This window comes from Gopherus evgoodei, chromosome 4, assembly GCF_007399415.2.
Source record: "Gopherus evgoodei ecotype Sinaloan lineage chromosome 4, rGopEvg1_v1.p, whole genome shotgun sequence".
Classification (NCBI taxonomy): domain Eukaryota; kingdom Metazoa; phylum Chordata; order Testudines; family Testudinidae; genus Gopherus; species Gopherus evgoodei.
The window spans coordinates 68,415,768-68,443,488 of NC_044325.1; the positions used below are offsets into that span (position 1 = coordinate 68,415,768).

Genomic DNA, 27,721 nt, shown 5'->3' on the forward strand with positions numbered 1-27,721 from the left:
CTTTGAGATGTGTGGTCCCTGTTTGTATTCCAATATCTGCCCACTGTCCCCTCTGCTGCAGTCTGCGCTACTCAGAGGTAAGAGAGTGATGAAGGGTGAATCGCCCTGCATGGCCCCTTATAACCTTGCCTGGAGCATGAGGTAATGTATGACGCACGTGTGGGTCAACCGCTACTGCTACTGAAAACTTCTGGCTCTGGTGCATGGAACGCATGTGCATCTGCGTTTGCAATACAGCTAGGGATCACACATCTCAAAGAACTTCCAATTACAGGAAAGTAACTTTCTCTTCCTAATTGTCCAGTGAGACATACAGAACTTGTATCCTGGGTCTAGCCCACAATACAGAACTCTCACATTATGACATTTTATGTATATTAAAGTGATTTTAGGTAATTTTAGAGCCTTTTAAAATCTAGTAGGTATATTAAGATCTGTACAGCTGGACTATGTGTGCTAAAGAAGTCTAGATTTACAGGGGAAAAGATTTTTAGAAGTACCAGTAAAACCATTTAAAAACAGTCTAAAGCATTTGAAAGGTATTTGTGTGTAAAATAGCAGCATATTCAGAAGACATGATGGTTTGAGGTGGGATAAACATTTTACTGGCACTCTTTTGATATTGCCTGAATAATTCACTCATTGCTTTGCCACTTGTGCATTATGCAGGTCATCTCAAATTGTTACAAATAAATCTTCCAGAGCACATCCTTCTACAATGAATTGTTTTCTCTCTCTCCAGCAGGGGCGTGTGTGTGTGTGTGTGTGTGTGTGTGTGTGTGTGTGTGTGTGTGTGTGTGTGTGTGTGTGTGTGCACCCCTCCCCTGCGCAGATATGTACATAATGTTATGATATGCACATCCTTTGAGCCGAATTTTGCTCTCAGTTAATTCTACAGTGAAGGTGCTTAACTGTAATAGCAGAATTTACCCCAGCTGATGAATTCCTCATTTTCTCTATAAATATCTTCCACGCTTAAACACATTTTCCTTACATCTCCGGTTCTTTACCATTGGCAGACATTGATTATTTTCCCCAACACCTGTATTTATAATGGAACTGAAATTAACGTATCTATTTTTGACTTCATTATTTATGCAACATTGACGAATTATGATAATAATTAGCACTGGTAATTTCATCAGCTCTATTAATAAAGACCTTGCAGCTATAACACCTTGTCTCCACAGATCTCAAAGTGCCTTATGAACATTAACAAATTATGCCTCACCAAACTCCTGTTACAATAATTAATGCCATTTGACAGATGGAAAAACGGAGTCAAAGAGGTTAAATGGCTTGCCTAAGCTCTCATTGGAAGTCTGTGGCAAGGCTGGGCAGAACCTAGAACTCCCAAGTCTTTGCTCTTTGTTTTAGCTACTAGCTTGTGATTTCTTTTGATCAGAGGTTTCCTGGGTGTTAATTAATGGGGTGAGCTCACAACATTGTGGTTTTTTTGTTTGTTTGCCAATCGGTCTTGTACAAATAGTGGCAGGTATTTTTGTTTTACACTTTTTAATGCCCAGCAAGCGCTGTATTTTTTCCCTTTAAAAATATGAATAATTGATAGCAGATTAGTTCAATTAGTATAAACAAAGAATCATTAAAAAATATGGCCAGTCATGTCGGAGTTTTTGCCTTATAAGAGAAGGGCTTTGTCTACCCTTCACATTTTTACCTAAGCTTTACCTAAAATTGCGAGCATTTCATGTATGCTAGCACTCTCAGGGTATATATTGGGTTGGTAACCGTGGTGGGAAATTTTAAAGGAAAATGTGTAGTGTAGTCAAGGCTAGAGAGAGAGATCTGGCTGGTTGGCTTCCTAGGGTACGGGATTTTCAAAGAATTGCTTCAGGTTGGGAGGTATTTAGCTAGGAGACTCACTCCCATAATGATCATTGGGATATGCATGACTACAGTCCTGCACAACACTTAGAAAGCGTATAAACTATGGACTAAACAGCCACTGTAAAACATCCCTAGCATTTCCAGGAGAACTTAAAATATAGACCACAAGCCAATTCTCCTTTCAGTTGCACATGTGCAATTCCCATTGACTCCAGCTGGAGTCATACCTGCATAACTCAGAGCAGAATTTAGCCCAATGTCTATTACGCAAGAGTTTTTTTGGCCCCTTGGGTGACCACTTAAACAAGGGTCATTCTATTTGATATTATTTTGTAATTCAAATGCATTACTTCACTGGAACTGGCAGTACCTGGGAGCAAACTACCATCTCCTGAATGCAGTTGCCTGCACCTCCCAAATGCTAGGACATCAGAATCTCTTTTGTCCTCACTGGTCAAAGAGAAACTATGGCGTAAAGAATGGTGTGCTCTGCTACAGCTGAATGGCCTCAGATCTCCATCAATTATTGATGGAGTTAATTCTTCCACAATTACTGGCATATTGGAGCTAGCTGACAGAATCAAGATGGCCTGTCTATTAACTAAGGCCACCAGAACCCTCATTCTGTAGCAGAGCAGCGTTTGGTCAGCAGCGTCTGCAGCACTGGTATTGCATGCCTGCAGAATGCCTGCTATCTCTCTGTAGGGTGCAGCAATGTGCGTATTCATATAGTGACTCCACTGAAAGAAAAGGGCAGATTTTCTCACTGTTATGTCACCAGGAGGCAGAAATAAGCTTTATTTAGTGCCTCCTTTTCTCCTCCCTTTCTTTAATAATAAAATATTGGCTGGTTGTAACAATATCCAGCACTGATGCTTTTAACGTTTTTGGCTTATTTCAAAAGGTGAATTCAATTTTGGTCTGTTCTGTGGACTTGGAGCCAGAAACTCCTGAGTTCTAGTCCCCGCTCTGACACTGATTCTTTCTGTGAGCTTGGGCAAATCACTTAATCTCTCTGTGCCCCAGCTTCCCCACCTGTAAAATGGAAATAACAGTACTTCCCTAATACACAGGGCTATTGTGATGATCAGTGAATTAGGGCTTCATACTGAAAACACTTAAGTGCATGAATAGTCCCATTTAAGTCACTAGGACTACTCACCTGCATAAATATTGGCATGATTAGAACTTTAGTATTTTGAGAAAGAGCTCTGATGATAGAAAGGGCTATGGAAATGCTAAGAATACATACCCAGTTTTTCCAATTGTTGCAATTTGATCATGAGTCTTGTGACACATGGTGCTTTTTCTTAAAGTTCCAGCTCCTGGACTCCTGTGATTATAGAGAATTTCAGCTTTCTCATATTTATATGTTTCTTGCATTCATGGTTACTGAGGAAAGCTTCAGAATGGGACCCTGGGAGACAAACACCAGAATGCAAATGAAAAGAACCCCAAATTTATTTATTTTTTAGAAACCTTATGCATTTTAAGACAATCTCATAATTTTGCAGGGCCTGACTCATGATTTTTGAAAGCCTGGTTTTGGCAATACTGCACATGTGTAAGCATTATAAACTATATCTTTCGGCAGACAAGTGAGGACAGAATCTGTACTTTACATGCTACCCCACATTAGAATTACAGCTTGCCCTTTTATTTTCAGTATTGCTCTAATTCCTTGTAATAGCAACACCAGTTATATCAACACTGATTCCATCATAGCAATAAGAAGGGCTTGATTTCTTCAGTTACTTTGCCCATGGAATTTCCATTACATATATAGGGTGGCTGCAACATTGGGCATTCTACCTGTACCATCAATCTGTGGTTGTTTAAAGACCTGAATAGTTTATGGACTACTGACAGAAGGTAACCAGGATCCCCATGGATTTTCATTATGCCATTGATTAAAACAAAAACGAACAAACAAACACCCCACCACACATATGTGGTTGAAGAAAGGACTGAAAATACCATAATCTTGTCTGACAGTTGCACTGTATGCTGATTATATGTTCCGTTTGAAACAGGGTGAAAATCCCTTTTGCTTAGCATAAATATTTTTAGACTTGTTTCTTTAAAGAAAAAGGAAGCTGGTGCTTATTGTTGTCTCAAAAATCATCTCTGCAATTGTTTGGAAAAGATTATTGATTGGATTGTTAATTTAAACAGTCTGTGGTGGTTGTGACAGTGCACATGGTTACAATTAACCTTGCGATGCAGAATTCATTATTGAAGAAGCACCAATGAGCCATTCTAAGGTCTGTACTGATCGCAGAATGCCTGGATGCAGCAGATCACTATTGGCTGCAATGTCATTCTTTGTCTTTAGTGTCACACAGTCTGTGAGGGATGGAGAAATTTAAAATATTTTTAAGGTATTTGTGTTAAAATCTTCCTCTCCATTAGCCTGTACTAGCATTGTGTGCATACCCAGTGAAATATTTCTGACATGATCTCTCCTACCCAGGGCCGGCTCCAGGGGTTTTGCTGTCCCAAGCAGCAAAAAACCCAACAAAAACCAAAAAAACCATGATGGTGATCTGCGGCAATTCAGCGGAAGGTCCTTCGCTCTGAGCGGGAGGGAGGGACCCTCTGCCGAATAACTGGACATGCTGCCCTTCTCTGGAGTGGCCGCCCCAAGCACCTACTTGCTAATCTGGTGACTGGAGCTGGCCCTGCTCCTACCCCCAGATCAGCTGTCTACTGGATGTGCTGTAAGATCAAACAACATGACATTTGAAGCAACATTAGGAGAACTACAAAATACTGACCATGTGGGCCTGAGCCACAGAGTTCAGATCCAGATCTGAACATCCGCAAAGTTGGTGAGTGTTCATTCTGATTTGGAGTTCTGATTCAGGGCTATCTGTGCATTCAGCAACTTGCTTAGGGCCAAGGGCTTTCTTGCTGTTATCTTCCTTAGTGCAGGTTTGGCTGTATGTGTTGTTTATAGCATGTGTTCCATAGCAAAATTTATCATTAGAGTGCAGTTATGGTCTGTTAGGAAAGTGACTGTGTGAACCATTGACCAAGCTACTACCTGTGTGCATTTTAGCATTCTGTCTATTGACTTCAAGGACACAATACATTTGCGCTACTTCTTCTTCCTGTTAGCTTGCAGAGCTCATATGGGTATGTGAGACTGAACTGGAGTCTGTTATAATCAGGATTATTAACTGAGTTTCAACTGCAGAACCTTCACTGCACATCTCAAGCTACCGTAAATACAGTTTATCACAGGATTGTAGAACTAAAAGTATTTCTAGGCAATCACAACCACAGACATGGTGTAATAAAACCTTTATAGCTCCCTGTCACACACAGTTCCACCACATCTGTCATTTAGGCCATTTCTTGGGCTGCTGTTTGTGTAAGCCTTTTTAGAAATACCTATAATTGCAAAACAGCCTTTTTCTGTTATCACTGTGAATCTACCAAAATATGTCTATCAGACTCAGGTTCAATTAGGCTCTTCCATTCTTAGCAGGGGGAATGCCAGAAGCTGCTCTGCTCTGGAGCTTAGATGCTCTGTGGGAGCATAGCCACAGGAATTTGCTGCTATGGAGCTTCCATGGTGTCACACAGAACACAGGGCCAGTCTAGAGTGGAGCTAGAGAGCCAGAAAGGAGAGCAGGGAAAAGAAAACTCATTTGACTTTAATACTGGATAAATTCATGGTGGTTAAGTCCATAAATGGCTATTAGCCAGGATGAGTAAGGAATGGTGTTCCTAGCCTCTCTTTGTCAGAGGGTGGAGATGGATGGCAGGAGAGAGATCACTTGATCATTGCCTGTTAGGTTCACTGCCTCTGGGGCACCTGCATTGGCCGCTGTCAGTAGACAGATACTGGGCTAGATGGACCTTTGGTCTGACCCGGTACAGCCGTTCTTATGTTCTTATGTTAACTGTACATTGACAAATTCTCCAAGCATTAGAGGGCCTGATCTAACACCCAGTGCATTCAGTGGCAATCTTTCTGTTGACTGCAGGAGAAGCTGGATTGGGGCTATGGTCACAACAAAGAGGGTCGTGAACATGAATCAGAACCTGACTTGAAGGCTGGAAGGACAGGTATCCATGAGACAATCTCTTTCTTCAGAAAGTGAAGAAACTCTGGTCTAGCAGAGAGAGCTAGTCCTTGGGATGTGCAATGATTTGGCCACCTGTAGTTACTCCTTCGACAGTCAGAAAATTCCGGGACAGGGCATGGCAGGCTGCATAAACTGGCACCCCTTGCAGGTGATTTCCTCTCAAAATAGGCCAGACCAGCACTGCTAGTAGAGCCGACTAAGGGGAATGTTTGACAATCTCCATTATCATTATTTCCCCAACTCAGCCTAGCCAGCTTAAAGTGGCTGATTTCTTGTAGGCCTTGTGGCAGATGCGAGTCTTGAAAAGGGATTTAAAGGAGAGGGACGGATCAGTTCAGGGATGGGATCCATTGGATGAGGAGCAGCGTGTAAGAAATTGCAAAGATGTTTTGGTGAGGAGTAGAGAAGTAGGTGGTCCAGGCTGATCTCATTGGCAAAGGAGAAAAGGGCTGGGGTGACATGATAAAAGACAAAGAGTCCTGTGGCACCTTATAGATTAACAGACATATTGGAGCATAAGCTTTCGTGGGTGAATACCCACTTCGTCAGACTCATACCCACTTTGTCACCCACTAAAGCTTATGCTCCAATACGTCTTTCAGTCTATAAGGTGCCACAGGACTCTTTGTCACTTTTTACAGATCCAGACTAACACGGCTACCCCTCTGATACATGATAAAAGACAGACAGAGATAAGGAAGGAGCTGTAAAACTGGGAAGGGCCTTGAAAGTGGGAACAAGAAACTTGAACTTCATGTGGTGTAAGAGGGGAAGTTAGTAGAGGGATTTGAAAAGGAAGAGGATGTGGCCAGAAGAACAGGAGGAAGTATGGCTTTAGCAGCTGTGCTCTCTATGGACTGGAAGAAGGTGATGTTGGTGTCAGGGAAACTGAAGAGGAGCAGGTTACAGTACTTATGGCATATGATGATGAATGCCTTGGTCAGAGTTTTTGAGTCTGGACAATAAAAAGCAGGATTCTAAAACATTATGGAAGAAGAATAGAAAGATTTGGAATAGAATAGAAAGTCTGGATATAGGGGTCAAAGAGAAGGAATGATTTCTGGGTTATGGGTCTGATTGCTGGGCAGGATGGAGATGTTGTCAAGAGTAACAGACAATGCAGAGTTTGTGTGTGCGTGCGTGCGTGTGTGCATGCATATTGAGCCTTAATTTACTTTCTGTTAAATTTCATTCCATTCCTCCCGGTGCTGATTTCATGTGTGACTGAAGCTAGTAACTCTGTGATTAGTGCATGGGGTCCCTGTCTGAGTGGGTTTGCTTGATATATCCCAGCACCGTGCAGCCTTTGTGGACATCAATTAGTTGCTGTTGCAATGAACTCTTCTCTTACGTGTTGTGTGGTGTGCTTGTTCAGATTACTGACATTAAAATGAACGTCTGTTTTTGCCGGGAGTTAACCCTGGAGGACCATCCAAGTGTCATGTCAGGTTCTGCAGGCTCCATCTCAGCAATAATCCCTCGAGTCACTCTCAGTTAGAGATGAGCTCAAGTCACAAAATCTGTGTCTGGACACCTCATGGTTTAGGATGTACAGATCCTTGGTTTTGGTTTGATCCATCATAACAATAGGTGCCATTTGCAAAATCTGGATCTAGTTCTGTGTTGAGATTTAAAACACTCCAAAGATAGGCGTTCTTCTTAGCCAGGGTTTTGGTCTGGGACTGTCACTACTCTCAATGAGACTATTTATTCCAGCTCTTAAGAGAATAACATTAACAGGCTCTAACTCTGATTTCTCCTTCCTTTAATACTGTATCCCCTTTATGTTCTGTTCATTTCTTAATTTATAAACGTATTTTACCACTAGATGTTCTTAGTTCTCACGCCAATCCCACAGTAGCATAACCAGAGACCCAGAATCCTACAGCAATTGGTGATAATAACTGATTTATAAGAAGGGCTATTCTCTGTCAGCATTATTGGGTTACCCAGCGACTGAGAAACCATTTACATAACTGCTGAGAAAATACAAGCTTCCAAATATTATATAGTAATTATGGGAAAGTACAACAGAAGGAGAGAAACATTGCTGAGGGATTTGGTAGTGAAAGGTACATTCTCACATGCACATTTGTAACCACTAAGGAATGACAGACCTAAATTTCTTTACTAGCAAAATATCTTCCATTTTTCTACTCTGACCATCTTCCTACAAATGTTCCTGCAACAATGAAGTTAAAAGGGATTTTTTCTCTCCCTATTGATAGCTGCCCAATAACAGCAGGTGTGCAAGAGGCGAAAAATTGTATATTTGTACAATATTCCTGAAGATGCCCAAAACTACATTTAGTGTGTGTACGTCTTGTATACATACACATACACTTTCTTTATATACCACTTTCTTCCATGCAGTATGCAGTGTTAATACTTGTATGTACAACAGAGGGGTGAAAAACATAATGTTTTCTGAGAAGGAAGACCATATTTAACTCCAGGTGAATAAAGACTGTTTCAACCTTGAATGGTTGATCTTGGGGTAAAGTACTTTATTTCAGTGGTGTGGCTTTTTTTTTCCTTGTTCTGTTTTGCAGAAGGAACATTCATCCTACCTTGGTTTGCTTGTTTGTTTATATTTTTTCCCTCCAGAAAGCCCATTGCTGACCCTGCTACCATGGTACTGCTGTTTCACAAAGCTGGAGTTGACACGCATGTAGGGGAGAGGGTTGTCACTCTGGCAATTTGTTCTTCCCAAATAGATGTGACTGTTTTGCTAGCTTTCCCTTATTTATTCCTTTTGGTTAGTTCGTTTGCGGGAGTTGGTGGCTTTTTGTTTTGTTTTTTCAACCTGGAGGGTTAGCTATGCAATTTGGTTTCTTCTGTGCCAACCAACTTGAGTAGCAAAGAGCTCTTAAAAAACCCCACTCCCTTCATGCTATCCCTCGCCCCTTTTCCATACCCTGCTGCTCCCACTCAAGCAAAGTTTACAGAATCACTCTTATTTGTAAATCTTTGGACAGTGGGAAAGGAAGCTTTGAAAAGAGGAATAAAATCTCATTGCAACCAAGTCCTTCAGTCAGGCTAAATTAACTACCAGTTAAAGCATAATTCCATTCCTATTAAGATGGATGAGTTCCCTCTGAAAGTGGGAGCTTCTGATTTCTTTCTTTCTCTCACTTTCTTTTAAAAATGTTTTTAAGAGCTCTGAGCTAATTACTGCTTTGCCAATGGGGAATTGGACAGGGATTACTCTGATTTTTTTTTGTGCCCAGCAGCGAAAGGGTTAATGCCTGCTTTCCTCTTTGGTATCCGCTAGTTGCAGCCCATGTTGTGATCAGTCCATGTCCATGTGCATTTTGTCCCCCAATTTAATAACAAGTCATTAAAAAAGTAAACAGTAATAATGACATTCCTCTCCAATTTTCTCCAGGACACCCTACCTGCCTGCAATTCACCACAAACATGACGGAGGCTGTAAAAACCTATAAGTGGCAATGCATTGAGTGCAAATCCTGCAGCCTTTGCGGGACCTCTGAAAATGATGTGAGTTGGTTTTTCTTTAAATGTAAATTAGTGCTGGTGAAAGAAACTGCAATGACTGCCTTAGAATACTGTCCTCTGTTTCACTACAGAACTGTAAAACACTGACAGCAGCGATGGGTCACTCCTCCATTGCTCCTTCAGTATATCTGAGCTCTGACTTGGAAAGAACGTCTCTAGTCCCGTTGCAGTAACTCATTTAATCATTTGTCTCTCCTGAGATTATCATGGATGCCATATAAGGCCACTTTAGATGATAGTATATGTGATTTGGACACTTGTCCCATAGAAACTGGACTGAAGCCACAAACCCAATGTCACATAGGTCATTGAACAGCTGTGATCTGGGCTGGATTTGAATGGGTAGTGGTCTAGAGATGGCGGGTTTATCTCCTATTACTAATCTCCCATGTCACCCAATTTGAAGCTCATGTGAACTTCAATCTTTATGATAAAACCCAAAGCCATGGAAACATTCGGGTTGGAAGGGGTTTTTTATTGATAATCTAGTCCAGGCCTGCACAACATGCGGCCCGCGGAGGCTCACTGTGTGGCCCGTGGGGGGATTCTAAATCCTGCGCACACAGCACTCTGCGGGCAGCCCAGAACCCTTTGATTCCTGGCTGTGGCTGAGATTTAAAGGGCTCAGGGCTCCACGCGGCGACAGGCAGCCCAGAGCCCTTTGAATCCCAGCTGCGGCTGAGATTTAAAGGGCTCAGGGCTTCTCACCGCTGTGGGCAGCCCAGAGCCCTTTGAATCCCAGCTGCGGCTGAGATTTAAAGGGTTTTGGGCTCCCCGTGGCAGCAGCCAGCTCAGAGCCCTTTGAATCCCGGCCGCGGCTGAGATTTAAAGGGCTCTGGGTTCCATGCGGGCAGCCCAGAGCCCTTTGAATCCTGGCCGCAGCTCAAGTGGCCAGGCTGGGATTTAAAGAGCTCCGGCTCCCCTCAGAGCAGGAGCTCTGGGCCCTTTAAATCTCTGCCCCAGCCCCACAGAGCTCCAGGTTCCCCCAGCCGCCGGAGCCCCGGGCCCTTTAATTTGCCCCTGAGAGCTCCCAGACACCTCTTCAGCTGGAAGCCCCAGGTTGATTTAAAATCAAGTATCACCTCCCCACCCCCAACGTTCCTTTTTGGCCCACAGCTGTTTTGGTGGGGCAGTGCTGGGGAAGGAGGGTTTGTTTCTGCAGGGCTGGGCGGGGCTGGGGCAGGGTTTTCCTCGCTGGTGTCTGGATCCGCGTTGACACTGTAGTGCCCTCTAGTCCATCTTCACCCAATTCCGGGGGAGGGGGTTAACAGCAGTCTGTCTCTGCACCCCAGCCACAGTGGTCAGCCACACCCCAAAGTCTAACCCCTTGTGTCAGGGGTCTGGTGCGGTCCACTACTGCCACATTCAGTGGCTGGGTGTCAGTGCAAGGGAGAAGGGGGGACCCAGGCCCACCCTGTACACTGGGTCCTGACCCAGGGACCCTTTGGCGGCAGCCTTCCTGCCCTCCTTCTCTCCTCTTGTGCATCTCTCTCTCTGGACCGCTTCCCCTTCAGCTCCTTTGCACCGGCCAGGCCCTTCCCTTAGGGCCTGCAGCCTGGCAGGTAGCGGGCTGGAGTTCTCTTCGGCTCCTCTGAGCCTGCCAAGCACTGCACTGTCCCAGGTGCTAGTCTCCTCACACAGGAGACAGACCTTCTCCCTTTGAAAGCCTGGGAGAGACTGCCTGCTCCTCTCCTAGGCAGCCTTTATATAGGGCCTAGTCTAGCCCTAATTGGCTGGCTCTAATCTAGGCGCTGATTGGCTCTCAGTAGGCTCTTCTCTGATTGGCTGCCGGTCTGTGCAGCCACTCTGGTCTACTCTATGCCCCTCTTGCATGGGGGCGAGGCAGCCACCCCACCACAGGGTCTATTACAGGAGTGTAAAAGCAGCAAAGAGTCCTGTGGCACCTTATAGACTAACAGACGTTTTGGAGCATGAGCTTTCGTGGGTGAATACCCACTCGATGAAGTGGGTATTCACCCATGAAAGCTCATGCTCCAAAACGTCTGTTAGTCTATAAGGTGCCACAGGACTCTTTGCTGCTTTTACAGATCCAGACTAACACGGCTACCCCTCTGATACTATTACAGGAGTGGCCTATTATGAGATTCTGTGCCCTGCAATGTGCAGGAGATCAGACTAGATGACCATGATGGTCCATTCTGGCCTTAAAGTCTATGAGAGTATAATGAAGTGGGAAATCCAATCTCATATATAGGTGTGGTCTGGGGGTAAATGTCTCTCCATTTATCTAATCTTGCTGGAGGATTCCCCCAGCTCAAAGGGAGATTTATCAGTTAGAAACTCAAGCTGTCTTGTTCAATTCAGATGTGGCCAGAAGGGGTCATTGTGGCAAAGTGAGGAGAGTGTGGTGGTTGACTCTGGAAGCAGAAATGTGAGGTTTTGTAAATCCATTCATGTTCCCTGTGTGCTTATTGTTAAAGCTGTGTTCAAATGTATGCAGTACTGATTTACATATGCTTGTGTTCCCACCTCTGCAATAGACTAATCAACATTCTCTCTGTCTCTCTCTCTCTCTTGCTTCCCCTCTTCCCCCTGCCAACAATTTTGCTTCAGGACCAGCTGCTCTTCTGTGATGACTGCGACCGTGGCTATCACATGTATTGCTTAAACCCACCAGTATCTGAACCTCCAGAAGGTAACATGTTCTGGAAGTCTACACTGAGAGCCACAGCAGGGCCTGTGGGAAGGAGGGAGGAAATTCAGAAGGTAGCCTTGGGCAAGATGAGTGAAGGAATTGGGAACCAGACTCAGAGCAATGAGGCAGAGGCAAAATGTCAGGTAGCTTTGTAGTGCATGTCTGATTGCTTACAGTTGGCTACCAGTGAGGCAGATCAAGGACCCAGTCCTGAAGGAAAACAAGAGATCATTTGAAAGGGCTGGAGATTCTGTACTGGGGGAAGCCTGAGCTAGAAGTCTCCTGTCTAGTGGGGAGGAGAGCTGATAATCTGGTGGGTCTGGGCCCTGTTTAACATTAATCCACCTCTCAAATATGGGAAGTTTACAATACTCCATGTTGGAGAAATGTGGGAAGTAGGCTGTCCTTCTTGACCTATGCTGCATTTCAAGGGAGAAAGCAATCTCAGTGGCATTTCCTTGTGAAAACCTAGTAAACGAGAGAACAGCTCTCCTGTGTTTTAAAGTGACTCAGAGGATTTGGGAAATCCGCTAGGTTTGGTTCACTAGAGAAGTTCATAGTTGGACACTTCTTACCTGAATTTTATGTTCTTCTCCAAGTTATTGTCCCTACAGGTGTCCCACATGATCAATCAGAGGGTTTTTTTTGTCAGCAGTGTCTGCAGCTCCTCCTGCATGCTACTCATCCTTGTGCTTCAGACCAAAGATACATAGGAAGGGCAGACCTACTGCCATTCCAGTTCCTTCTCAACTGCCTGTGGCTAGAGACTGAGCATTGTGGTGTCCACTAGATTAAACTTTTAGCGATCCATTCTCCATTTCTTCTGTTTTCTTTATCTTCCTTTTATTTTTAGTACTCTGTTTCTTTTTCTCCTGCACAAGTTTGTGCGTTTGAGGGGAGGGGTTCTGTTCTCTTTTTTGTTGGCCATGGTTATGGCCTCCACCACCTCCAGCCTTTCCTCACTTATAGCCTCACTTCTGTGGGCTCTGACCCAAATCCTGGGATCCAAACTCTGCCAGACCTGCCAGTCAGTAGTGGGCATTCTAGCTGCCCCCAGCCTTAGAGAATCTCATGTCCCATTGAAGTGCAAGGTCTGCTCTGGATTCAAGAGCAGATCAAGGAAACTGAGAGAGGATAGAATGAAACTGCTCCTTATGGAGTGCTCCCCGAGACCTACAGGATCACATTGCCCTCTCCCCCACCCTCCATACATTGGCTTCATCTTCTCAGATTGTTCTGGTGCTTTCTTTGGCTCTAGCTCTGTTTAGCAAAAACCAACGGATAACTCCAGAGGCCCTGAAGCATTGAAAGAAGAAGAGATCTTGGTCTCCTGACAAGGAGTCTAAATGGAGGGAAAAGTCACCCCAGAGACCAGAGTCTAAGGAGACTTTGCATCCTGCTGTGGGTACTGTTGAGATTCCTGCTTCCTTCAATATTGAGAACCCAGTATCACTGAAAAAGAACTCCAGCATGCTATGTACTGAAAAATATCTTGGCAAACAATCCTGCTTGGCACCAGCCTCGGTACCTTCAGAGTCCTCCAAGCACAGGGATTCTTCAAAGAAACCTCCATCGACCCCAGCTCTGGCACCCTCTGAGGGCCACAGACACAAGGAGTGTGCAGACCGCCCATTTGTACTGTCTCTGTACCACTTGATTCACCTCAGCTTGAGGAGTACTGCCCTGGAAAGCTGGTACTGACCTCATTCCTCTCCCATGAGGACCACTGTGTGACAGAGACTTGAATCTCCTCTCCTGAGAGGCTGAGGGCCTTTCTGCCAATACAAATATACCAATCGGTACTGCAGCTCCCTCACACAAAAACTTGGGCACCATTATTGACTCAGATGCCAATACCCACTTGACCTCCAGTACTGACTCTCCTAGCCCCTCTACTGGAGACAGCGGATGACAAATCTTCAGGATCAGACATCTCTATCTAAGATTTGATTACCTTCCTATTCCAACCTCCCACCCCAGTGGTGTATCCTGACAATAAGACTTCAAAAACTAGTCATCATCTATCCCACCAACCCTGGCAGAAACACCCCTGGGATCCTGTTTCTTTCCCATATGCCCTGTCACATTGGGCTTTATGGAAGCCTGGGTCCCCTGTGATGACCGATTTGATAGACTGTTCTTATGTAAAAGGGCCACCAGAGGAGCAGCCACCAGTACCCAGTGAGCCTGTCCCCACGTTCCTGCTCCTCAAAGGAGTAAGAACTAAGAGCTGAAGAGGAGGAACCTCTCTCCAATAAATCCTCTTCATCTCCAGATGAAACCATTTTGCTCCCTTCACCATTCAGTATGGATGATCATAAATTTTGTCAAGCTCTGATGAAGAGGGTGGCCAAGACTGTACAGATTCCCTTCTAGGAAATACAGAAGCCCCAGCACTTCCTTATGGATATTCTCTATAGCAGGGGTGGCCAATCTGAGCCTGAGAAGGAGCCAGAATTTACCAATGTACATTGCCAAAGAGCAACAGTAATATGTCAGCAGCCCCCCATCAGCTCCTCCCCCACTCCCAGTGCCTCCTGCCCACCGGCAGCTCCACTGATCAGCGCCTCCCCTTCCCTCTCCGCATCTCCCAATCAGCTTTTTCATGGCATGCAGGAGGCTCAGAGGGGGAGGAGCAAGGGCATAGCAGGCTCAGGGGAGGGGATGGGAAGGGGTGGAGTTGGGGCCAGGCTTGCGGCAGAATCAGGGGTTGAGCAGTGAGCACCCCCCAGCACATTGGAAAGTTGGTGCCTGTAGCTCCAGTCCCAGAGTTGGTGCCTACACAAGGAGCCGCATATTAACGTCTGAAGAGCCGCATGTGGCTCCAGAGCCACAGGTTGGCCTCCCCTGCTCTATACCATGTCTCATGGCAAAATATCCCTGTTTGTTAATGATGCCCTGTTCTCTCCAGCATGTAACATATGGCAGATATCTGCTAACATCTCACCTACATGGAAGATGGCTGACAAAAAACTGTTCAAGGGCTCTGAATACCTTTTTTCCCATCCCACCTCCCTGGTGGTCAACACAATCAGTGAAAGGAACAGACAGCGCTGGTTGAGATCTAATCCTCATGATAATTAGCTCAAACATCTGGACCTTCTCGGATGCAAGAGTTATTCTTCAGCTGCGCTACAGTTCAGGGATGCCTTGTTGGTGAAGTACAACTCCGCCAATTACATCAAATATTTTATGGACCATCTGCCACAGGAGCAGAAGGACCAATTTCAAGCCCTTATTTCAGAAGAAGAGACAATTACCAAAGCATCCTTGTAAGCCTTACTCAGTGTGGCTGGCACAGTCTTTCACTTTGTCTTCAAATATATTTATGCGTCGAGATTCATGGCTGCAATCCTCTGGTCTTCCTAGAGTAGTGTAGAATACATTAGAAGATCTTCCCTTGGAAGGGCCGAAGCACTTCAGCAATCAGACAGATGAATCCCCAAACTCTCACAAAGATCCTGCAATCCTTGGGCATTTACATCCCTGCAACAACAACAACAACAAAATATAACAAGTCACAGACAGTTCAACAGTCTCGCCCAGTTCAGTATTTCACCTTCCACAAGCAGTATTCTATTGCTGCCTCCTACTCACCAACTTCATCCAAGTGGCCATTTTGGCCTATTGGTTGAGAGTCATGAATCACCACGCTGTATGAATTCTTTGCTGTAACATTTTATCCTCCATCCACTTTTGGGGATTCTCTCTCCCATTTCACACCTTCCTGGGAGCTCATCAAACAGATGGATACTGGAAATAATTTCATTAGGATACACCATCCCATTCAACTCCTTCCCCCCTTCTCCCTGTCCCTTTTCAAGAACCTTTCTCGTCAGGGTCTCTTGAAGCAGAAAGCTCAATCCCTCCTGTTATTGGAGGAATTTAATTAGTTCATCCGAAATTCAACAGAAGAAGATTTTACATTTTTACATTCATCTTCCGCAAGGATTCATCTACCACAAGGATCATCCTCATAGTTGCATCCATGCAAGGTTGGGGAGCTCACTTTCAAGACTCCACAGCACAGGGCAAATGGGCCCCCAGGAATTGTAGCTCTGCATCAACATTATTGAGCTCAGGGCAGTCCAGTACGTATCCCTTCACTTCCTACTCAGGATCCAGGGTTACTCCGTAAAAGGCATGACAGACAACAGAGTGAGGATATACTACGTCAACCACCAAGGAGGTGCAACATCCCAATCTTTATGTGCAGAGGAAATAAAGCTCTGGAACTGGGGTCTCACCCACCAAATTGACATCTCAGCCCATCTACCAGGTCTGCAGAACACCTTTGCAGACACTCTGAGCAGAAATTTCTGCCAGGATCACAAATAAGAACTGAGCGATGCTATCTTTCAGAAGATCTTTCTCACCTGGGGTTCTTCAGTGATAGACCTCTTTGTGACTCCAATACAAAATGCCATCACCTCTGCCTGAGGGGAGGACTTGGTCACAACTCCCTGGAAGATTCCTTCTTCTGCCGTTAGCCTCAGGTTCTGCTATACACTTATCAACACCATTGCTCTTCAGAGCCCTGAATAGGCTAAAACAGCAGAAAGCAGTGGTTATCCCCTTAGCTCCAAAATGGTTGAGACAAATATAGTTCCCACTCTAATCACACCTTATTACACCCCTCGGCTTGGTTCCTCGTTGGCTCTTGGGCCTAGAACAAGATTGTTCTCTTGAGCTGCAGTCTGTGCTGCTGAATAGTAGGAAGCCTGTCCGGATGAAAACCTACTGTGAGGGGCCAGATGCTGACCTGTACCCTGACTAACTTCATTGCAACCAATGAGCCCAGCTTCACTGCCTTGGAACTGACACAGTAGCCACAGCTCCTCATTGGCAGCTGGTTTAGCAGCTCTGCTTATAAAACTTGTCTCCCAGCAGATCAGCAGCTGCTAAGTGCATATCATATCTGCTTCTGTGCTTGACTTGTTCCAGTCCCTGTTCCTGCTTTTGCTCCAGCCCATTCCCCATTAGCTTCTGGCTTTGATCCCTGGCTCTGCCCCTGGCCTACAACTCTAGCTCTGGCATTCAACTTCTGTCCTGGTACTGACCTTGGCTTGTTTCTGGTCTTTGCCCACCCTGGACCCAGGGTTAAACAGTAGGCTGAACTCTCATTTCAACCACTAGGCCTGACTGAACATGGCTTGGTTGGCAACACCTACCTGCAAAAGTGGAAGCATTTCTGGCTTTGGTGCACAGGTGTCATTCTCCCCCTCTGAGTCTTACATCTCTATCATATGTGACTACCTCCTAAATTGAAAAAAACATAGGCTTATCATTCAGCTCTATTAAAGTTCACCCGGCTGCCATTACAGCCTTTCACCAGCCAGTTGAAGGGGTGTCACTTTTTGTGCAACCTGCCACTACAAGATTCCTGAAGGGATTGACCAACCTCTTTCCTCACATAGGACAGTCTGCTCCACTTTGGAACCTTAATTTAGTTCTCAATGCCTTGAGAAGCACCGTTTGAACATATGGGGAGTTATTCCCTGCTGCAAAAACCTGCATTTCTCGTGGCCATTGCTTCAGCCAGAAGAATAAGTGAATTGGGAGCTCTTATGGCTGATCCACCACATACTGTGTTCTACTGAGGCAAGGTGACTTTGTCCTCATGCTTGCTTCTTATCTGAAGTCTCATCAGACTTTCACATCAACGAGGTCATTCAGCTACTGCTCTTTTTTACCCCAATCCTCATGCTTCAAGGGAAGAGACCAGTCTCAAAACTCTCTAGATGTGAAAAGAGCCTTTGCTTTCTATCTCAACAAGACTAAACCCTTCAAATCCTCTCCTAGACTTGTCTCCATTTCAGAGAGAATGAAAGGAGCTCCTCTTTTCACCCAAAGACTATCTAAATGGGTCTTAGGATGTATCTTAGCATGTTACGAAGCTTTTGGGGTACACCATCTATGTAGGGGACTGCTCATTCCACTAAGGTGAAATCCATCTCTATAACCCCACTTAAGAACATATGATTGCACACATTTGCAAAGCTGCCGTCTGGTCATTGGTGCATACCTTTTCCCAGCATTATGCTGTTGTTCACACCTCTAGATCAGCTGCAGCCTTTGGTGAGGCTGTGCGCCAAGCTGTTCTGAACTTGTAGCTCAGTACCCTTCTCTGTACCTGAGGTATTGTTTGGGAGTCGCCTAACATGGAGCCCCCATAGGAACAATAACTCGAAGGAGGAGAAGTTTCTTACCTATACAGTAAACTGGAGTTCTTTGAGATGTTATGTCCCTAGGGGTACTCCACTCTGCCCTCCCTTTCCTCTCTGCTTGAGAGTCCTTGCCTTTGAACTTTGGGGTTGAGAAGAAATTGGAGCAATGGCAGGTCTGCCCCTCCCAATATATTCTCCATCTGGAGCATGAAAATGTGTAGGGTGCAGGCACAGACCCGTGGATGCTGTTGGTGAAAAATCTCTGATGAAAGGTGCATGGGTGTGCATGCACACACACGGTGCACCCATAGGGTCAAAACATCTTGAAGAACTCCAGTTATTGTAGAGGTAAGGAATCTCTCCTTTTCTTCCCCTGTAGAGTTTATAAATGCCCTAATTAGGTATGGTCTTATGGTTTAGGCCTGTCTCTAATGTTTTATGGGAATGGTTTTGTTTTTGTTAATCCACATACAATGTCATTAAACATGGAGTCATAATGGCCAGTGAGACTCCATCTTCTTGTTGTGTTCAGGCAGCATATGCAGTGCCTCCTTGACATATTTAGACTAGCCAAAAACTATTTAGAGTAGTTTTCAGTGCTGTTCAGAGTATCTGTACCTTGGAAAGGGAGACATTTTCAGATCTGTATTATTTTTAGTACATAGTTATGTCCTTGGAAGAAATGGCACATGAAAGTGTTTCTGCTGGTTCTGATTTATTAGTTGACTTTGAAACAGAAGAACTGGCCCATTGATCTACTAGTTCTTGAGGTTAGTTGGCCTCCAGTTAAAATCAACAGAGCCCAATAGAAACTGACAGATGCCTACAGAATGATTCTAATGGACTGTACTGGAATGTCCACCAGGGCTGAGACAAGAATCATTACAAATCAACTATGTAGCCATGATGTGTAAGACCACAGGAGTTTTATGTTCTTTTAAATTTTGCTAAAGAGGAAACCAAACCAAACCAAACTGTTAGGGAGAAACTTTTTGGAAATTGAATAGCCAAGATTTCTGTTTAATTGGGAATGCCGGGATTAAGTTATCAAATGGCAAAAAGTATTGTGAGGCTGCATAGCGCAACTGACCAGTAACTTCTGGGGTTAGTCTAACTCTAAGTGAACAACACCAACTGGAAAGGAGCAATGCTTTACTTGCTTCAGGAAAACATTGGAAATTCCAGTTGGGGGAGATACCTTCAGTCCCATTGAAATCATCCCTAGCATACAATCTCAGTATTCAGAGTTAATACAGTGCATGTGAGATTGATTGATTGTTCATTGATTTACAGGGAGCTGGAGTTGTCATTTGTGCCGGGAACTACTCAGAGAGAGAGCATCAGCTTTTGGCTTTCAAGCCTAAGGAGCTCCAGGGATCAAGATGCAGTTTGGTCCTGGAGTTGTGGTACCAGCGCACAGTTCCCATCCAGAACACACACACACACACACACACACACACACACCACACACACACACACACACACACACACACACACACACATATGTTGAAGAGAATGGACACTCAAGTATAAGAAGAGATAACAATGGCATTTATTGTCAAAGAGTAAGATTTCACTAATATAGTACCTCCTGGGTTCTACTACAAGAAACATGTTCTCCTTTTAATGCTCCAAATGGAATCTCTTCACTGCTGTGCATGGTTGATGCTGTATTGTAATAGGCTCACATGCATTATGTTAAGGGGGAAATTGTTATACTGATACCAAGAAGTCAGTTTTGTGCAGCCTTGTGCTTTTTTGTTTGGTCTTCTTCATAAAGAAAGAAATAGCAACATAGTTCCCAAAGCACCACTGATGAGATACTTTGGTTGGGATATTGAGAAGCATTACTCCTCACAGGCTTGACTGAAAACTGCTTTACTGCAATACTATGTAGATCTAGAGAGGCTTTGAAGGTTGTGGTAGTGCCGTTCTTCCTGAGTCATGAATAACATGAGCATATTGCCACTGAGACAGGACCTGATCTAAAATTCCTTGGGTGACAGTTTCTTTGCTGAATCATTAAACCCTTTGATTTTACTGATATTAGAAATTTGATTTTAGTGTAAATGAAAGAAGAATAGAATATATATAGACTCAGAGACACCTACTCCTGCTTTTTTTAATGTTCAGGGAGACCATCTTAAAGTGGCGCTGTTATATAGTTCAGATCCAAAGCCTGTTTTTTGTTTAAAAAGAGGTGAAGAGTAATGGTTTATAGAACCTGAAAAGAAAGATTGTCATGGTGGTTTTAAAATTTAAATAAAAATAGCTTTCCTTTATTTAAACAGTCCCCTGCTGTGTAGCACACCCAAACAAAATAGCCTTGAGCTCATGTATCAGAACCAGGAAGCATCACTGTAAGTCACTGTATTGTCACTGTCCAAACTAAGTGAAATGGAGAAAAGTGGACAACAACAAAACAAAAGGATCAATAGAGAATAAGTATTTTTTTAACCATCTTCTCCATTTCAGTAATCTAAGGGGTCAAACATGGAAGGACTATTTTTTAAAAATATGATTTTTAAGGTTGAAAATATTCTACTCCTGATTCTACCAAGTATACAAGAATTGTCCTATCTTGGGTGTGACAGATAAAATCTGTTTATAAACAGATTTAAAAGCTTGCATGACAAGAGGAATGTAATATAGGTCGATGAAACCCAAGCAGCATGAGTGACTCAGGATGCCTATGCAAGGTGGTAAGGATGCTAAGATTGCATTTGGGATATACATATTAATTGAGGCCTCTCTGCAAAATTATTCACCCTGAGGATTTAAATTAACATTGTCAAAATAAATGTAATTTAGTTTTAAAAAGGTCCTTCCCTATGTTACTAATAACACCTCAGACTGTTAAATTTAAATGAACTGTATACATTTAATTTACTTTTAATTTTTTATGTGTTTTGTTTAGCTTTTTCACTTCTTTCAACTTGGACACAGAAACCAGTCTGGTCAGGTTCTCAGTCTTGTTCTTGTGGACTCACACACAGTGCAGTTGTGTGTGAGTTCACAAAACTGCCCTAGAATTGTTTCAATCCCACAAAAACTGTTTTCTTTAAATTCCAATTTCTTTAAATGGTACCTGAGCACTTTATTTCTAGCCCTATTGCACCAAATCTACCCCTCGTGCAGCTCTATTGTCTTCACCTGGGATTAATTTCATCCATTAGTAGGGGACAATGCCCAAATTTAGCGTCCCCAAACTACTAGATAGTGTCAGTTGAAAAATGTGCAAAAATCGTCTCTCTGTGTCACGCATTGGGAGGAGAAGATAGGAGCTTAAATTTCTACTACAGGCCTACATTATTCAATCCTAGACCATTAAATAGGATTTGTGTCCACACGGCTACAATAAGATGATTGACATACTGTTAAAACAAAACCATTTTAAAACTTTAAATGACCAAGTTTCTTTCAACCTCATGGGGCAACATGCTGAAGCACTTCAAACTATTCATAACCATTGTCTCATCCAATTCTCTGAGTGGCCGTCGCCTTTCTTTTCAGCTCCCTCCCATCTGTAAGAATCCCCTTAGGAAGAGATAAGGGAGTCTGTCACATTTCTCCAATGCTGCCATGCACATTGCCTGTTTAGCTTCTCTCAGCAGATATGCTGGATCCATAACTAGAGACTGAGTAGGATACAAGATGCTAGAGGTGCCCAAACCTTTTGGTACAGAAAGCTGCACTGGCAGCTTGCCAGGAGCTGGATGGCCACGTCTTATTTGCACACATATTTGCATACATTTGCTAATCAAAATAAATTGCCATGACTTTCATATTTGCCTGTTGTTTCAGTTAAATCCTCATGAAAACTTACAAGGGTTTAGGTGTGTCATCTCCACCCTGCACTTTCAGGAAACTGCAGCAGCAGCCCATATCCTAGGACTCCAGGAGCCTCAGTTGGCCTATTAGCTGAACCTGTGTCCCTCTACTCAAAGCATTAACAAGAACTGATTGTTTTACAGCCTCTGTATCCCATATCCAATCTACCAAGGCAGAGTTAGTTAGCTACACTCAAGAATCCAAATGTATGAGTTCAGATTAACAGTAACTTTCTTGTCATGGTCCAGTTACATTTCATTCATTCAGGCTTTACTCTCATATATCTATGTGCACAGACAGTTCCAGTTAACTTCTAGCAGCCTGATAGATCCAAAGCCTTCACCTCTCTGACATTAAGATGTTCCTGCAACTTATATCTCCTCGATTCACAGCCTTATTCTTAGGCAATAGGCAGGTACATTCTATTCAGTAACAATTCTTAGCATGTACATACAGCTGGACAACTTCAAAGTGCTTTAAAACATTAATTATTTAATCTACACAATGCTCATTATGTAAATAGTGCTGTACCCATTTTACAGAGGCACAGAAAAATTATACCATGTCTTGCCAATAGTCATACAGTGAAAAACTGGGGAATAGAACTCCTGAACCCTGATTCCCAATCAGCTTTTCTAACCATTGGGCACTTTTCCTTCTGCTACTCCTTTGCTGTACACTTATTTAAAGGAACAATCCATGATAAGACAATTTTCGAAACCCAGCATAATCATGACATTCTCATAGGCGAATTAGGGAAATGTGGTCTAGAGCAAATAATATAAAGTGGGTGCACAACTGGCGGAAAGACAGTAATCAAAGAGTAGTTATCAATGTTCGCTGTCAAACTGAGGGAGGGGTATATCTAGTGGTGTTCTGTCCTGAGTCTGGTACTACTCAATATTTTCATTAATGTCTGAGATAATGGAGTGGAGAAAATCTTGTAAAATCTATGGATGACACCAAGCTGGGAGGGGTTGCAAGCACTTTGGAGGACAGGATTAAAATTTAAAATGACTGTGACAAATTAAAGAATTGGTCTGAAATCAACAAGAGACTATGCAATTAAGACAAGTGCAAAGTACTTCACTTACGAAGGAAAAGTCAAATGCACAACTACAAAATGGGGAATAACTGGCTAGATGGAAGTACTGCTGAAAAGGATCTGGGGGTTATAGTGGGTAACAAATTAAATACAAGTCAATGTGATGTAGTTGCTAAAAAAGCTAATATCATTCTGGGATGTATTAACAGGTGCCTTGTATGTAAGACAGGAGGTAATTGTCCTGCTCTGCACAGCAATGGTGAGACTTCAGCTAGAGTATTGTGTCCAGTACTGGGTGCTACAGTTTAGGAATGATGTTGAAAAACTGGAGAGCGTTCAGAGGAGAGCAACAAAAATGATAAAAGGGTTAGAAAACCTGTGAGGAAAGGTTAAAAAAAACCTGGGCATGTTTAGACTTCAAAAAAGAATAAGTCTTCAAATATGTTAAGGGCTGTTATAAAGAGGACTGTGACCAACTGTTCTCTTTGTCCACTGAATATAAGAAAAGAAGTAATGAGCTTGATCTGTCGCAGATTTAGGTTAGATATTAGGAAAACTTTTCTAATTATATGAGTATTTAAGTTGTGGAACAAGTTCCAAGGGAGGTGTGGAATCCTCATTTCTAGAAGTTTCTAAGAACAGGTTAGACAAATACCTGTCAGGGATAGTCTGGTTTTACTTGGTCCTGCCTCAGCGCAGGGGGATGGACTTGATGACCTGCTGAGGTCTCTTCCAGCTTTACACTTCTGTGATTTGATGGTTCTAAGCTCTAGTGTAAGGGAAAAACATTTTGGAGACTCTGTCGTCATGCTTCTCTCTCTTTTTTCATGGCAGGAAGTAACATTTTGCAAATTGAATAAATATCCATTCAAAGTTGTACAATTTTCAACTTTTTTATTTGTTTCTTGGGAATGTTGTTCTTAGAGGCTTTTAAAAAACGAAATCGGTACATTAAAAACTAAACGTTTACAGTAAAGAGGTATTTCCATTGGCTCTGGAACAGCTGTGTGAATTGTTAGCGGCACTTGATATGAACCAAATACTGAGGGTTAGACTAGGATAAAAAGATGTTTTAAAACTGCTAGTGAATACATGTGAACCGATACTTTTAAAAACTCCAGTATACAGTATTTTAATGCAGATTGGAGCAAATTACCAAGGGAAATGGCGGATTGTCCATCTCTTGAAGTTCTCAAATCAAGACTGGATGCCTTGTTAGTTGATGTGCTTTAGTCAAACACAATTATTGTCAAACAGTTAGTCAAACACAGGAGTAACTGGGTGAAATTCTATGGTCTGTGACATACTGCAGGTCAGATTAGATCAGCAATTCTCAACCAGGGGTCCGGGGCCCCATGGAGGGTCACAAGCAGATTTCAGTGGGTCTGCTGAGCAGGGCCAGCATTAGACTCACTGGAGCTCAGGGCAGAATGCTGTAGGGCTGAAGCCTGGTACCCTGAGTCTTGCACCCAGAGTTGAAGCCGTGCCTGAGCAGCTTAGCTTTGCGGGGCCCCCTATGTCGTGGGGCCCTGGCAATTGCCCTGCTTGCTACCCCTTAACCCCAGCCCTGGCTTTTATGTGCAGAAAAACAGTTGTTGTGGCACTGGGGTGGGGAGGATGGAGTTTTTATAGCACGCTGTGGGGTCCTCAGAAAGAAAAAGATTGCAAACCCCTGTATTAGATCATCTAATGGTTCCTTCTGGCTTAAACTCTAAGGATCTATTGAAACACATGTTAGCTGATCGAGGTGATTTGAAAATTCAGCTCTTCTCTGTACCAGGGCCCTGAAATGTTTTTCATTAAAACATATTTGGTCACACATTTTAACCCACCCTCCCCCATCTTTTATCCTATTTTAGATGAGCCTTTAAAATGCAGGTATGGGAAACGATTCACCTGTGTTGGGACAGTGAGTTGCAAACTGCTTCCTGTGTGCCCATGGGAGCAATTGCATTGAAAGAGGCAGCCTAGCACTTCAGTTGTCTTACCCCAGGGATTCTTCCAGAGAGGAGCAACTATCAACTCAGGTACATTGGGTGAGGCTGCCCAGGAGATGTGTTGAATCCCCCAGCCAGCTTGGTCCTGGCCCTTCCATTTTCTTGGCTGTACTGATTGGATCCTGGTCCCACACTGGAATGGATGGGAGCAAACAGTGTTGCTGCCAGTTTGCAGCACCACTCCTGGAAACCAGTGATTAAGTGAATCAGACGCATAGTCAGAAAAGGTGACTGTATCTAAGCAGTACCAACCCATGCAACAGGTCTCTTTCCTATGTCTATCTGAGTCAGATATGCTTATTTTACTAGCACAAGCAAACACTCCCCATTAGGCCTTCAGAGCTAATACAGCTTTGGAAACATGAATTAGATCCTATTCTCCCTCAGAGGGCATCAATAAAATTGTCAGTAGCTTGATTTTGAGATCCAAGATTGAGTTTGCAGCATTGACAGCAGAACCACGACTTGGCTTTTAAATGAATTACATTTGATGCAGAAGCAAAGAGAGAAAACTAAATATGGGATTCTCCAATTACATAGTCCTGTGTCCGACTAGAACCACACCTCACTCTGCTCGGAGGGAAGTTTCTATTACTATCCTGAGCTGGACAGAGATGTCAAAGAATCACATAGTATTAGTTTGGATTTCACAGTGACTGCTCCATGAGAGCCTTAATATTGTGTAGTTTGGTGGTTGGTTTGGGTTGGGGTTTTGTTTTTGTTTTGTTTTTTTGTGCTCATGGCTCATTTAACCTTTAGTTCTTCCTCTTTAGTGCAGGGCCTGGAAATAATTAACAGTTTCTAAAAAAGAAAATGATGTGCTGCATTTTTTCCCTTCCTTCTCACAAAGAAGGGAATGTTTGCATTCTTGACCAACAGCCTAATGTATTGTGCTACTAAAGGTGAGTCACTCTTCATTATACCTAGCATTTTGCTCACCTCAGAGTTAACAGAATTTTGTACTTTCATAGCACCTGGCATCTGAGGCCCTCGAAGAGCTTTACAAACAGTAAATTTTACCTCATGCCACCCAAAGGGCTTTTTCAAAAGCACCTGCTAATTTTAAGTATCTCAATTTTTAGGTTCCCCAACCTGAGATTGTGCACTGCTTTCCACAGTTGTTGAGCACAATTCCAGTTGAATATAACCATATGCTAACACAGCTGTCGGCATTGATCAGGGACGGAGGGTGTCCATTTTCTAGCATGTGTTTTATTGCTAGTTTGGTTGGGGAGGCACTGTCCTATGACTGGGTTAGCAAATAGTGGTTTAGCTCAGGTCTTGAGACTGGAAAGCCACTGTTAAACTGCATTCATATGAAGTAAACATGACTCCCCGTGGCTTTTAAATTGCTATTCTCAAACTTCTCTTCTGCACTTGGAAAGGGGTTTATTACACTCTGACTCAAAAAGAGAATTTCCTACGCAGCATATTAGATGTGGGGCTGTTTTCTCTTTATCTGCTGTCTGTTTTTTGAAAGGGGTCATACAGGAGGAGAAAAAAGGATGAGTGTGGAAAGAAATATTAATTAAGGCTGTCACTGCTGCAGGGCTAGTGTACCTTGTGCACAATGATATCCCAGGGGATTATTTTCTTCAGTGCAGCTGTTTAATTCAAAGATCTTGCATCAAAGTGGTTTACTTAGGCTTGGTCTACACTTAAAATTTAGATCAATATAGCAACGGCTCTCAGGGGTGTGTAAAGTCCACACCTCTGAGTGCTGTAGCTATGCTGACCTAACCCCAGTGTAGGCACAGCTAGGTCAACAGAAGAATGCTTTCATCAACCTAGCCACCATCACTTGGGGAGATGGAGTTCCTACAGCAATGGAAAATCCTCTTCCATCAGCATAGGCTGTGTCTACACTACAGGGGTTATGCCAGCATAGCTGCAACATTGTAGCTATGCTGGCATAACCTCTGTAGTGTAGACATAGCCCTAGAAAGGGGGGAGGGATAGCTCAGTGGTTTGAGCAGTGGCCTGCTAAACCCAGGGTTGTGAGCTCAAGCCTTGAGGGGGCCACTTAGGGATCTGGGGCAAAAATCTAGTCCTTGGTCCTGCTAGTGAAGGCAGTGGGCTGGACTCAATGACCTTTCAAGGTCCCTTCCAGTTCTAGGAGATAGGTATATCTCCAATTATTATAAAACAAGGAATTGTAGGAAAGTATTTAAACACCATGGAGCGCAATAGGAATAATTTAAAGTGGTATATGAGGGTAGAACTAGCAGTAACAGGAAGACAAATAAGAAAGGGAAAATTTAGATTAACAGAAACATCTCCTTCAGCAAGATCTATCTATCCAATATATCTATGACTAAACACTGAAATTTGTTAATCTAAGAAATAATCTTCCAAGGGAAAAGTGAAAGAAGCAGCATTGCTTCAGTTCAGCATTGGAACAGCATTGCTTCAGTTCAGACATTAAAAACTAGTCTGGATAAAGAAATGGAGAATAACACAATCTGGAACAAATCTGCAGCAGGCCCTGGGAATAGACTGTGTAAAGCTGAAGGACAAAATTTCTAGCTGCAGAGGATGGACAATTATATCTAAGGCAGCCA

At 43.4% G+C, this 27,721-nt stretch overlaps 1 protein-coding gene across 4 annotated transcripts in view; it reads left to right on the top strand.

Moving 5' to 3' along the window:
• DPF3 (double PHD fingers 3) overlaps window positions 1-23,081 on the top strand; it is a 242,829-nt gene extending 219,748 nt beyond the window's left edge. The window contains exons 9-11 of one of the 4 annotated variants that reach the window (XM_030559653.1): window positions 9,334-9,446; window positions 12,039-12,120; window positions 19,581-23,081. In XM_030559653.1, the coding sequence (XP_030415513.1) occupies window positions 9,334-9,446; window positions 12,039-12,120; window positions 19,581-19,651 (266 nt within the window). In that variant the 3' untranslated portion in view covers window positions 19,652-23,081. Of the gene's footprint in view, window positions 1-9,333; window positions 9,447-12,038; window positions 12,888-19,580 lie in introns of those variants that run through there. The other 3 variants (XM_030559655.1, XM_030559651.1, XM_030559654.1) reach the window with 3 other exon arrangements.
• Window positions 23,082-27,721: the final 4,640 nt, after the last annotated feature.